We start from the raw sequence: 11209 nt of genomic DNA, 5'->3' as shown, positions 1-11209 counted from the left end.
ATGGCATAAATCAGAATATTGTAGTATGGCTAACATGATTTTGCCATTAGTGTTATTGCCACATTTGAGTCGGGACAAAGCACAATAAAATGGCTTTGCTTTTGACATGATTTTATTAAAAAAGGTACAATATGACAAGTTACTCAGTGTACATAGATAATCTTGCATTTTATGACAAAGTGTAAAATGTAGACATTACATATCCACTAAGAGGACGTTGGGGCATGTTGACATCAGTGTTGTAGTGGAGGGTAAACACCGTTTACACACTTGTGCACGAGCGTTTACCCACCTAATATGGGGAAATGCATTGAAAGTACAGGGAACGTTACTTCACACACTTTTTTTTTTTACCACTGCATCACTGGTTGAGCTGGTAAGACCAGAGGGGGTCAGTTATCTCCCCCTCCTACATAATGGCAGATGGAGTCATAGTCCAGGGTGAAGACTTTCTCCTCATATCTGTCCAGCTGCACCATGGCTCTGCTTCGGTCTCTGTCCCTCTGGAGGATGCGGCCCACCTGAAACACCACGTAATTGACAACGGACCCTTTCAAATATGTACTTAAACATTCCCAATTTTGTAGCCCTTCAATCCAATCAGTAATGAAAGCTATGAAACAGAAATCCACATGGATATTTTACAGGCAAAATGATTACGATGAGCCAGCCAACTCATCCACTCACCTGCCCTCTGTGTTCACCGAGTACAACCATTATGTCCTCCGAGTCACTCTTTGGCACAATGGTCTCTAGCATTGTCTGTTTAACATCTACATTATCATAAAGACAAGGGCATCATTGAGTAAAAAAAAATAGATGAGTAGAGGGAATACCATTTAAAAGCATATGGGTTGGAGTGAGTAGAATGTAATTCAGCAGTAAACCGAAGACTCGTGAACTCACCATCTAAGAATCTGCCTTCCTCAGTACGACACACACAGATGTTTGGCGTCAAGACATCCTCTATTCGCATCTACAAGAAACAAACATTGAATGTTAATTAAACTGATTCTAATGATCGACAACAGAACTGTTGTGGGCTGTAAAGTGTCAATAGGCAATGATTTGTGTACTAGTGCCCCTTGTGTTAGTACCTTTGAATTGTAGTATCTTCCCCCTTTGAAAGCTTTATCTACAAAGCGAACTTTCAGGTCTCTCTGGAGCCAGGGGGGAGAAGCAGGGGGTAGCTTCGCCATAGGCTTCTCTCTGAGGAGAGAAGGAAAAGGTGATATGTGAAGATCAAGAAAAAATTACATTACAAATCTGAAGCAATCTACCCATACCTTTTCATGATTTGTTAAAAGCTGCAATATGTAACTTTTTGGGCGACCTGACCAAATTCACATAGACATGTGAGTTATAGATCTTTCATTAATTGAAAGCAAGTATAAGAAACGGTAGATATGTTCTATTTCTATGCTTTCCGGTCTTAAGTTTAGTTTTTCGCATTATACTTTCGGTTTTGTACACCAGTTTCAAACAGCTGATAGTACAATATTTTTGGTTGAATGAAAATACATTTCACAGTGGTTTAGATGGTACAATGATTCTCTACACAATCTATTGCTTGTTTTGTCAAACTGAAATTAGGCAAACTATTAGAATTTTAGCAACCAGGAAATGGCGGAGCGATTTCTGCATATTGCACCTTTAACAAATTAAATGGCGCGGGTAAATAATTGCTTCATATTTGTATTTCTATGAACGAGTACTATATTCCAAAATAAACTAATCCAAGTCATATACGTTATCCTCTTGTATTTAATATAAATATTACACTTCCAACATTAAATATTTTCAGGATATTCCACCTGTCCTGACTTGAATCCCGATGTTTCCTTTTTCTTTGGTCCTTCCCTCCATCTCTGTCCCTCTCAGAAGATCTACCTTTCTTCCTCTCATCTTCATTATTCCTTTCTTTCTCCTTCTCTTCCCGTCTCTGCCGTTCCTTCTCTTTCTCCTTTTCTTTGTGGGCCCTGCTGAGGCGACCTGTTTTGAAGAAAGATCGTATTACAGGGGCTCCATTAAACAGTTGCATAAGCATTATCAAGTAGTCTCATCTGCATCATCGATAATAATAGTGCTGATACACATTTACCTGTTCAGCAATAACAAATAAGCCTGTGCATAAACACATGAGCACCAGTATTATTTGACTGGCATTCCTGATGTGTGAATCTCCCTCCACTTTTGGAACAGGTCTGTGATTACTGATAATAGAAGTAGTAACAGCCTGGCTGTTTTTGGTTTAAATGGATATGGCCAGATTGCTCCTTTTCACACAGCGGCTCAAAATGTCAGTTAGCTAGAGAGAGCTCAGCTCATCACTCAGACATTTTTTGTCCTTCTTGTCTGGAACCTTCCAGCTTATGTAGAGGGGGTATCTCACAATATTGCAAAGACAATAATATTGGAAATAATGACGGAAAGATAATTTCCATGACTCCCTGTTTGCTCAATTTGTCCAGTATTTTACTGAGAACAGGTTCAATGTCATTTCATAGAGCATTCACAAAAGGAAAATGATGTCAGCAGACAGACTTACTGAGGTCTTTGCAGTTTTTGTCATATTCTGTGCGGTCAACCAGTTTCAGTGCATATTGACTGATTGTCACTGTCTTGCTACCAATTGCGAGCTTGACCACTACTCGTGCATTGTCCGGATCAACCCCTTCGATCTGTAACAAGAATGGTACGGTAATGGGAGGGGTGTGAGAAGGAGGGTGAGACAAAACAGTCAATCCCTGTGAAAATGCACAAGTAGAGGGGCAATAACATTTTAGCAAAGTGAAGCAAATTGTCTTGCTCTTTTCAAATAAGGCATCAAACTAGAACAACTATGACACAGCATATTGCCTACTAGACAGTGATATACCACAATGTCATGGTCTCAGGAAATTGCTGTTGCTTTCTGTGGTTTCAGGTACTCCAGACACAAAGTCAGATATCTCACCTTCCCGTAAAGGTCCTTGTGTGCTCCAGACTCAACCAGTACATGGCCTCCAGGCCCCAGGATGAGGGTCTCCTCCTTCCGCTCATCGCCTGGCTTGGGGGGCCTCCGGGGCCCACTGGGCTCCAGGTCTCTTATGGAAGAGCGATCAGCTCCCAGACCAAGACCCTTAGGCCTCAGCTGGTGCTCTATAGGCTTCACATCTCTAGAGAAAGAAAAAGATAAAAAAAAATACTGATGCAATAAGCATGGACACTATTGACATTATAAATAAAGCAGACAGTGCAACCTGGTTCTAAAAAGGCATTAACAACAATTTATAATAAATAAATACACACAGTACCAGTCAAAAGTTTAGACAATTACTCATTCCAGGGTTTCTCTTTATTTTGACTATTTTCTACATTGTAGAATAATAGTGAAGACATCAAAACTATGAAATAACACAAATGGAATCATATAGTAACCAAAAAAGTGTTAAACAAATCAAAATATATTGTACATTTGAGAATCTTCAAAGTAGTCACCCTTTGCCTTGATGACAGCTTTGCACTCTTGGCATTCTCTCAACCAGCTTAATGAGGTAGTCACCTGGAATGCATTTCAATTAACAGGTTTGCCCTGTTAAAAGTTAATTTGTGGAATTTCTTTCCTTCTTAATGCATTTGAGCCAAGGTAGAGGTGGTATAAAGAAGATAGCTCTATTTGTTAAAAGATGAAGTCCATATTATGGCAAAAACAGCTCAAATAAGCACAGAGAAACGACAGTCCATTATTACTTTAAGACATGAAGGTCAGTCAATCCGGAAAATGTCAAGAACTTTGAAAGTTTCTTCAAGTGCAGTCGCAAAAATTATCAAGCGCTATGAGGAAACTGGCTCTCATGAGGACCGCCACAGGAAAGGAAGACCCAGAGTTACCTCTGCTGCAAAGGATAAGTTCATTAGAGTTAACTGCACATCAGATTGCATCCCAAAAACATTTTTCACAGAGTTCAAGTAACAGACACAGCTCAACATCAACTGTTCAGAGGAGACTGCGTGAATCAGGCCTTCATGGTCGGATTTCTGCAAAGAAACCACTACTAAAGGACACCAATAAGAAGAAGACTTGCTTGGGCCAAGAAACACGAGCGATGGACATTAGACCGGTGGAAATCTGTCCTTTGGTTAGATGAGTCCAAATGTTAGATTTTTGGTTCCAACCGCAGTGCCTTTGTGAGACACAGAGTAGGTGAACGAATGATCTCTGCATGTGTGGTTCCCACCGTGAAGCATGGAGGAGTTGGTGTGATGGTGTGGGGGTGCTTTGCTGGTGACACCGTCTGTGATTTATTTACAATTCAAGGCACACTCAACCAGCATGGCCACCACAGCATTCTGCAGTGATACGCCATTCCATCTGGTTTGCGCTTAGTGGAACTATCATTTGTTTTTCAACAGGACAAACACACACCTCCAGGCTGGGTAAGGGCTATTTGATCAAGAAGGAGAGTGATGGTGCTGCATCAGATGACCTGGCCTCCACAATCACACGACCTCAACCCAATTCAGATGGTTTGGGATGAGTTGGACAGCAGAGTGAAGGAAAAGCAGCCAACAAGTGCTCAGCATATGTGGGAACTCCTTAAAGACTGTTGGAAAAGCATTCCAGGTGAAGCTGGTTGAGAGAATACCAAGAGTGTGCAAAGCCGTCATCAAGGCAAAGGGTGGCTACTTTGAAGAATCTCAAATATAAAATATATTTGGATTTGTTTAACACTTTTTTTGGTTATTACATGATTCCATATGTGTTATTTCATAGTTTTGATGTATTCACTATTATTCTACAATGTATAAAATGGTCAAAATAAAGAAAAACCCTGGAATGAGTAGGTGTCCAAACCTTTGACTGGTACTGTATATTTTTTTTATGGTTAACTCCGCATTGTTAGAAAAGGACGTATAAGTAAGCATTTCCCTGTTAGTCTACACCAGTTGTTTACGAAGCACGAGACAAATACAATTTTATTTGAAGACTGACCATGAGAGAGAATACTCACTGTTTGAAGGTCCGTCCAATTCCCTCTCCTGCCTTCCAGCCCATCCCCTTCAGCATGGCTAACCCGTACGCCTCGACAGGAACACTGTCATAGTCTGCCTCTGTGGACTGAACATACAGCAACTGATCAGAAACACATCAGTCTTGATGCAGTCCCAGAAAGGGAGAACATTTTAAATCACTCTTTACACACCCACTGGTACAGTCTAAGGCTCTGTACATCTGATTGTCATTTATGTCAGCCTGCCAGACAGTGCTTCCATAGACTGATAAATGCTTGTGTACGTCCGGACTCCATACACAATAAAAGTTGATGCCAATGTTGTTCTTATACAATCCTTTGGCTCAATGCTCACAGACTCAGCCAGTCCAGGCTGACTGATGTCACCAACCACATCACAGCAGTGTAGAGAGATGCTGCTGCCATTAATGTGGGTACTCTCTGTCCCAGTGGCCATGCTCATCAATAGCTCCCTTGTGGGCTCTGTCTACTCTAGGAGAAGCTGGGATCACTCTAATGGGGGGAGAAGCATGAAAGTGACCCAGAGGTGGAATGAGCCAACCCCTTCCGCATTTCTACAGTCAAGACAGATGTGGGCGGTGGGAGGGGTGATGAGGAAGAGATGCACAAAGGAAGATGACTGTTGGTCTCTAGGGAGAAGGAGGGTGAGCAAGTGTCATCTCGTTCTTAAGACGCTGTCAGATCTGAAGTGTGTAAATATCCTGCGGTCAGCACTTTCACACAGTCTATGGCTTCAGTCCCAGTTAAACTGGTCAGTCCACATCCCGCTGTCATCGTACACACTCTGTTGACCTGACTTACACACACTCTTGGTAATCTATCTCGCTCTTATTCACTCACCCTTATCATAACTTTCCATCTCTGTTTATGAATCAACTTCTCTCTCACGAACTGAACCAATTTTCAATCTCCCTCTGTAAAAGTTGCCTTCCCTAATTCGATTTCACACATAACATTTGCTGTGAAAACACATTGAAGTTACTTTACAGCCCAATGAGAAAAGACCTAAGACCCAGACAACAAGAATCAGGCAGTCACAGACAAGGTTTCTCTGACCTTTAACCCATACTTACAGACTCTGGTCGCAGGTCCACCTTGATGTGGTCTCCATCCTCAAACCCCTGTGGAGCCTGGTTCTGCATCAGCAGGGGGATGGTGAGGTTGGGGTCTGCCTGGTCCCCATTTTTCCACTGGTCAAGCTGCCTCTGGGATTCTGAAAGATAGATGTGACGTTTAAAGAGTGCTAACCGACTATACCCTGTGGATTCACAACATTAGGATAATTTCTCAGAGGCTTTTTTCACTGAAGTAGTAACTGAAGCTGACGAACACAAACCTTCAATAATTTCTTTGACAGCCTGTGATTCCACTGAGTCCTGCTCCTGAGAGGGGGGTTGTGTTTTGGCTTTAACCCCTCCTCCATCACCTTGCCCCTGGACCAGGCCAGCTTTGTTTTCCTGCCTGCTGCACCAGCGGTTCCTTTGGATGAGTGGAATGATCAGCTCCTTCGGCTTCTCCACAGGCTTGGTACTACGACAGACAAAAGAGACAGAGGTAGAAAGCATTTACTAACTAGACAACAATTAGCTATACAAGGGCTATGTCCCAATTATCTCTTCTTTCCCCCAGTGTGTGCCCTTGTTCACTTTCCTTCACTGATTTAATGACTGGTCTAAGAGATATTGTGGAAATTCCCACTAGCCCATGCCTCCACCAATCCAGATTTGTGGGAAGTAGGGAACGATTGTACACACTTTAGGAGAAAAGAGATATTATTAGGACGCACCCCCAGTCTCTCGTGGACAGGCGTCACATCGAGAAGCTGGCCGGCTCTCACGTGGGAAAACTGGGCTATGAGATTACTAGCTAGTATGCAAGGCTAACAGCCAGCAGACCACACCAGGCAGGGGGAAGTAGAGTAAAGAGCGGGTATTGAGGGGCCTTCATATTGCGAGGAATAACAGATGACGAGATGATGCGAGGCAGAAAGAAGGGCGCTAGGTACAAACCGTACAAATCTAAGTCCACGCAACACAAACCAAGTACTTTGTCCTGCTTCGCTCTCCAGAGCAGAGCGCCGCTGAAAGGAGTGATAGCTGGGGTGGGTTTGATTGTTGAGGTGGATCAACTGAAGTTGAGGATCCCCGGTGTCTGTGATGCACGCCGTTTGGTGCAACGCAGACCTGGTGGTGAGCGTGAGACTGAGGAGACCGTGTCCTTCTGAGTTTTGATGCATTGTGTTCACTGGATAAAGTCATGCTAAGGTACTGTATATAAATTATCCTGTGAGAACCTTTGTTCCGAACCCACTACGGTGTTTCAAGTTTATGGTCATGTTGCAGCAATATGTACAGTACCAGTCAAAAGTTTGGACAAACCTACTCATTCTTTATTTGTACTATTTTCTACATTGTAGAATAATAGTGAAGACATCAAAACTATGAAATAACGTTCAAAAGTTTGTGTTGACTTAGAAATGTCCTTGTTTTTTAAAGAAAAGCAAATGTTTGGTCCATTAAAATAACATCGAATTGATCAGAAATACAGTGTAGACAATGTTAATGTTGTAAATGACTATTGTAGCTGGAAATGGCTGATTTTTATGGAATATCTACATAGGTGTACAGAGGCCCATTATCAGCAACCATCACTCCTGTGTTCCAATGGCACGTTGTGTTAGCAAATCCAAGTTTATCATTTTAAAAGGCTAATTGATCATTAGAAAACCCTTTTGCAATTATGTTAGCACAGCTGAAAACGGCATTTGTGATTAAAGAAGCAATAAAACTGTCCTTCTTTAAACTAGTTGACTCTCTGGAGCATCAGCATTTGTGGGTTCGATTACAGGCTCCAAATGGCCAGAAACAAAGACCTTTCTTCTTTTTGACTGGTACTGTACATATTGCTGCAACATGACCATAAACTTGAAACACCGTAGTGGGTTCGGAACAAAGGTTCTCACAGGATAATTTATATACAGTACCTTAGCATGACTTTATCAGTGAACACAATGCATCAAAACTCAGAAGGACACGGTCTCCTCAGTCTCACGCTCACCACCAGGTCTGCGTTGCACCAAACGGCGTGCATCACAGACACCGGGGATCCTCAACTTCAGTTGATCCACCTCAACAATCAAACCCACCCCAGCTATCACTCCTTTCAGCGGCGCTCTGCTCTGGAGAGCGAAGCAGGACAAAGTACTTGGTTTGTGTTGCGTGGACTTAGATTTGTACGGTTTGTACCTAGCGCCCTTCTTTCTGCCTCGCATCATCTCGTCATCCGTCATTCCTCCCAATATGAAGGCCCCTCAATACCCGCTTTTTACTCTACTGCCCACCCGCCTGGTGTGGTCTGCTGGCTGTTAGCCTTGCATACTAGCTAGTAATCTCATAGCCCAGTTTTCCCTTTCTTCTGAAACTCATCAGTCTATTTTTGTGCTGAGAAATGAAGGCTATTCCATGCGAGAAATTGCCAAGAAACTGAAGATCTCGTACAACGCTGTGTACTACTCCCTTCACAGAATTGCGTAAACTGGCTCTAACCAGAATAGAAAGAGGAGTGGGAGGCCCTGGTGCACAACTGAGCAAGATGACAAGTATATTAGAGTGTCTAGTTTGAGAAACAGATGCCTCACAAATCACAAATCCTCAACATGAAATAGTACCTGCAAAACACCAGTTTCAGCATCAACAGTGAAGAGGTGACTCCGGGATGCTGGCCTTCTAGGCAGAGTTGCAAAGAAAAAGCCATATCTCAGACTAGCCAATAAGAAGAAAATATTAAGATGATATGGGGGGGAAACACAGACACTGGACAGAGGAACTCTGCCTAGAAGGCCAGCATCCCAGAATCGCCTCTTCACTGTTGACATTGAGACTGGTGTTTTGCGGGTACTATTTAATGAGGCTGGCAGTTGGGACTCCCAATCACGGCCAGGTGTGATACAGCCTGGATTCGAACCAGGTACTGTAGTGACACCTCTTGCACTACCTTAGACCGCTGCGCCACTCGGGAGCCCAAATGGGGGAATAGTGGTATATATTTAGGGTTAGATGGAGGTGCAATTTATCCACCCCCCATTTCCCATTTTTGTGAACAGAATGTGCAATTCACTTTCCGAACTGTGAAAGGCAGCAATACGCAACAAAGCGTCTAGTCTGCCGGAAAACCACATGGAGAAGAAGATCGCACCAGGTTCAAACAAGTGTAGCTAATACATAGCTAACAAACTAATACATGAAGGGGCAGCAACATGTTTATTCAACACAGACTAGTAAAGTTATTAGCTACCTTGGCAACAATACGTACCTAATGGAACTGTATTTAGACACCAACGTTAGAAGAAAGCTAGATTTCTTACCTTAGCAATTCTTTCCCATCGACTCCGGTTAAATAATCTCGTTCATCTGCATCTATAGCTTCATCCCGAGTAGATTTAAATTTACTTAAAGTTTTGCTAAAACCAAAAGATATAGCCCCTGCTTTTCTATCTCCTTGCTGTTGAACACTAGATGTTGAAGTATCAACATTACTGCAGTATTGTTCATGTTGCGACGACGCCATGTTTGCAATGTACGAGAGGAGACAAGAACAGAAAGCTTTGGGCAATATAGTTTTATATGCACCGACAGCGACTTGATGGATCAGTGAAGACACTACATTTCCCAAAATGCAATCGGCTAATGCCTTCGTTATAGGGAATATTATTACAGGCGGGTTTATTGCACATGCAAACAGTTTTTGTTGTTGTTGGCTGTAGTCTATTTTCCTTTCATATATGTTGTATTTATATTAGAATAAACTTTAACGATTTTATGTCCAACCTGAGTTAATCCAATGAAAGTTCTGTGTATGGTGCATTACTTCAACTACATCGTACTGTGTGTGTACTCATGTCAAAGTAGCCTAATGCTGAAAGACGAGCGCATCAGACAAGAAATAAAGTGTATAATACTGTACACCACTTTCTCTAGGGGCGGTTCTTTCCCCCCATTTTCATCCCCTCCCCTCCATGCCCCACATCCCTTTTACTCATTTGCTTCATCACGGTTTTTCCCCCAGCTTTTTGTGACCGACAACATTATGCCAAACATAGCATGCAATTTTGACTTGTTCAATTGCCTCAAGCCATGGGTATCGCGCTCTGACAGCATCTCATCTGCAATTCCGTAACACCTCTGTCCAGATAAAACCAATTTCGTCGCCGTGTCTTTCCTTTACATTAATGGTCTCAACTACAGTGTAAAAATCGTTTGAAAGTCTATAACCACACTGATATATCAAAAGAAGATAAAAAGCTAAGGAATATGCCTAGAAGAAAGCAGGATATTATGAAGGTGAGCGTCAGTGTCTGGACCGGGTTCGTGTGTTAGCTTATCGATTTTGTATCCCGTCACAAATAAGTAATATGCCACTGTACACCTACGTCAATTCAACGTCTATTTCACGTAGAAATTACGTGGAACCAACATTGATTCAACCAGTGTGTTCCCAATGGGATAGCCCCATAATAAATTAAAACACCCATGCAATGTACCCATTATCATAATTAACAACAGCCCGGTGTATAGCCTACCAGCTCAGGCTCTTAATTTAGAGTAAACCTGTCAGATGTTTTGTCTGACAGTTTTTTTTTCGTCTGTCAGATCATCGCGGGTCTCGTGCTCAGCTGTAGAGCATCCTCGTTGTTCATGACACACAAGTCTCCACTACAGTGTCCAAATACTCTGTCTGGCGTGCACATTGGGTCTGAGTGTCTGCAGAAACTGTCGATAACAGCTGTCAATAAACGCGCGTTAGTCCGATTTCAAATAGCTTGTATTGAATTCATGTAGAATAGAAAACTATTTGGCATTTATTTTGTCATATTCAATTCAGTGACCGTTGGGGTCAAGTGTAGTTTTGGTCGGGTCAATGTATATAGACGCGTTTAAACGGCTCCTCTTTGAACGGCTAAATTGCTTGAAAAGAATGTGTGTATGTCAGCGCCAAGGCAGGTCAGTATTTTTACCTAAATATTACGTATTGTGAGAGTGTGGGCTCGTGAGACAGAGATAAGGGAGGGGAGATCGTATTGATAAAGGTATCAGTTGACTGGTCAAAGTTGACCCGTAGGCTGTAGCTTTTCATTTTGTTTAGGTACTTTAACGTTTTGTTATTACAGTATAGTCAGAATGTGATTTTTTTCACCA

General features: G+C 42.3%; 1 protein-coding gene across 2 annotated transcripts; it reads right to left on the bottom strand.

The window, feature by feature from the left end:
- Window positions 1-94: 94 nt before the first annotated feature.
- On the bottom strand, window positions 95-9591 carry LOC120058877 (G-patch domain and KOW motifs-containing protein-like). Of its 2 annotated transcripts, XM_039007618.1 has the most exons (11): window positions 9379-9591; window positions 6352-6545; window positions 6089-6228; window positions 4995-5101; window positions 2957-3158; window positions 2549-2681; window positions 1815-1992; window positions 1098-1209; window positions 907-976; window positions 688-773; window positions 95-521 (listed from the first exon to the last, which is right to left on the bottom strand). In XM_039007618.1, exons 1-11 carry the CDS (start codon window positions 9579-9581, stop codon window positions 393-395), a joined length of 1554 nt encoding a protein of 517 aa, XP_038863546.1. In that variant the 5' UTR covers window positions 9582-9591; the 3' UTR covers window positions 95-392. The 2 variants fall into 2 exon arrangements, with proteins under 2 accessions (XP_038863546.1, XP_038863547.1); XM_039007619.1 differs by lacking the exon at window positions 688-773.
- Between the last annotated feature and the right edge of the window lie 1618 nt (window positions 9592-11209).

Source organism: Salvelinus namaycush, chromosome 14 (assembly GCF_016432855.1).
Source record: "Salvelinus namaycush isolate Seneca chromosome 14, SaNama_1.0, whole genome shotgun sequence".
Classification (NCBI taxonomy): Eukaryota; Metazoa; Chordata; class Actinopteri; order Salmoniformes; family Salmonidae; genus Salvelinus; species Salvelinus namaycush.
This window is presented reverse-complemented; position numbering and strand designations above follow the sequence as displayed.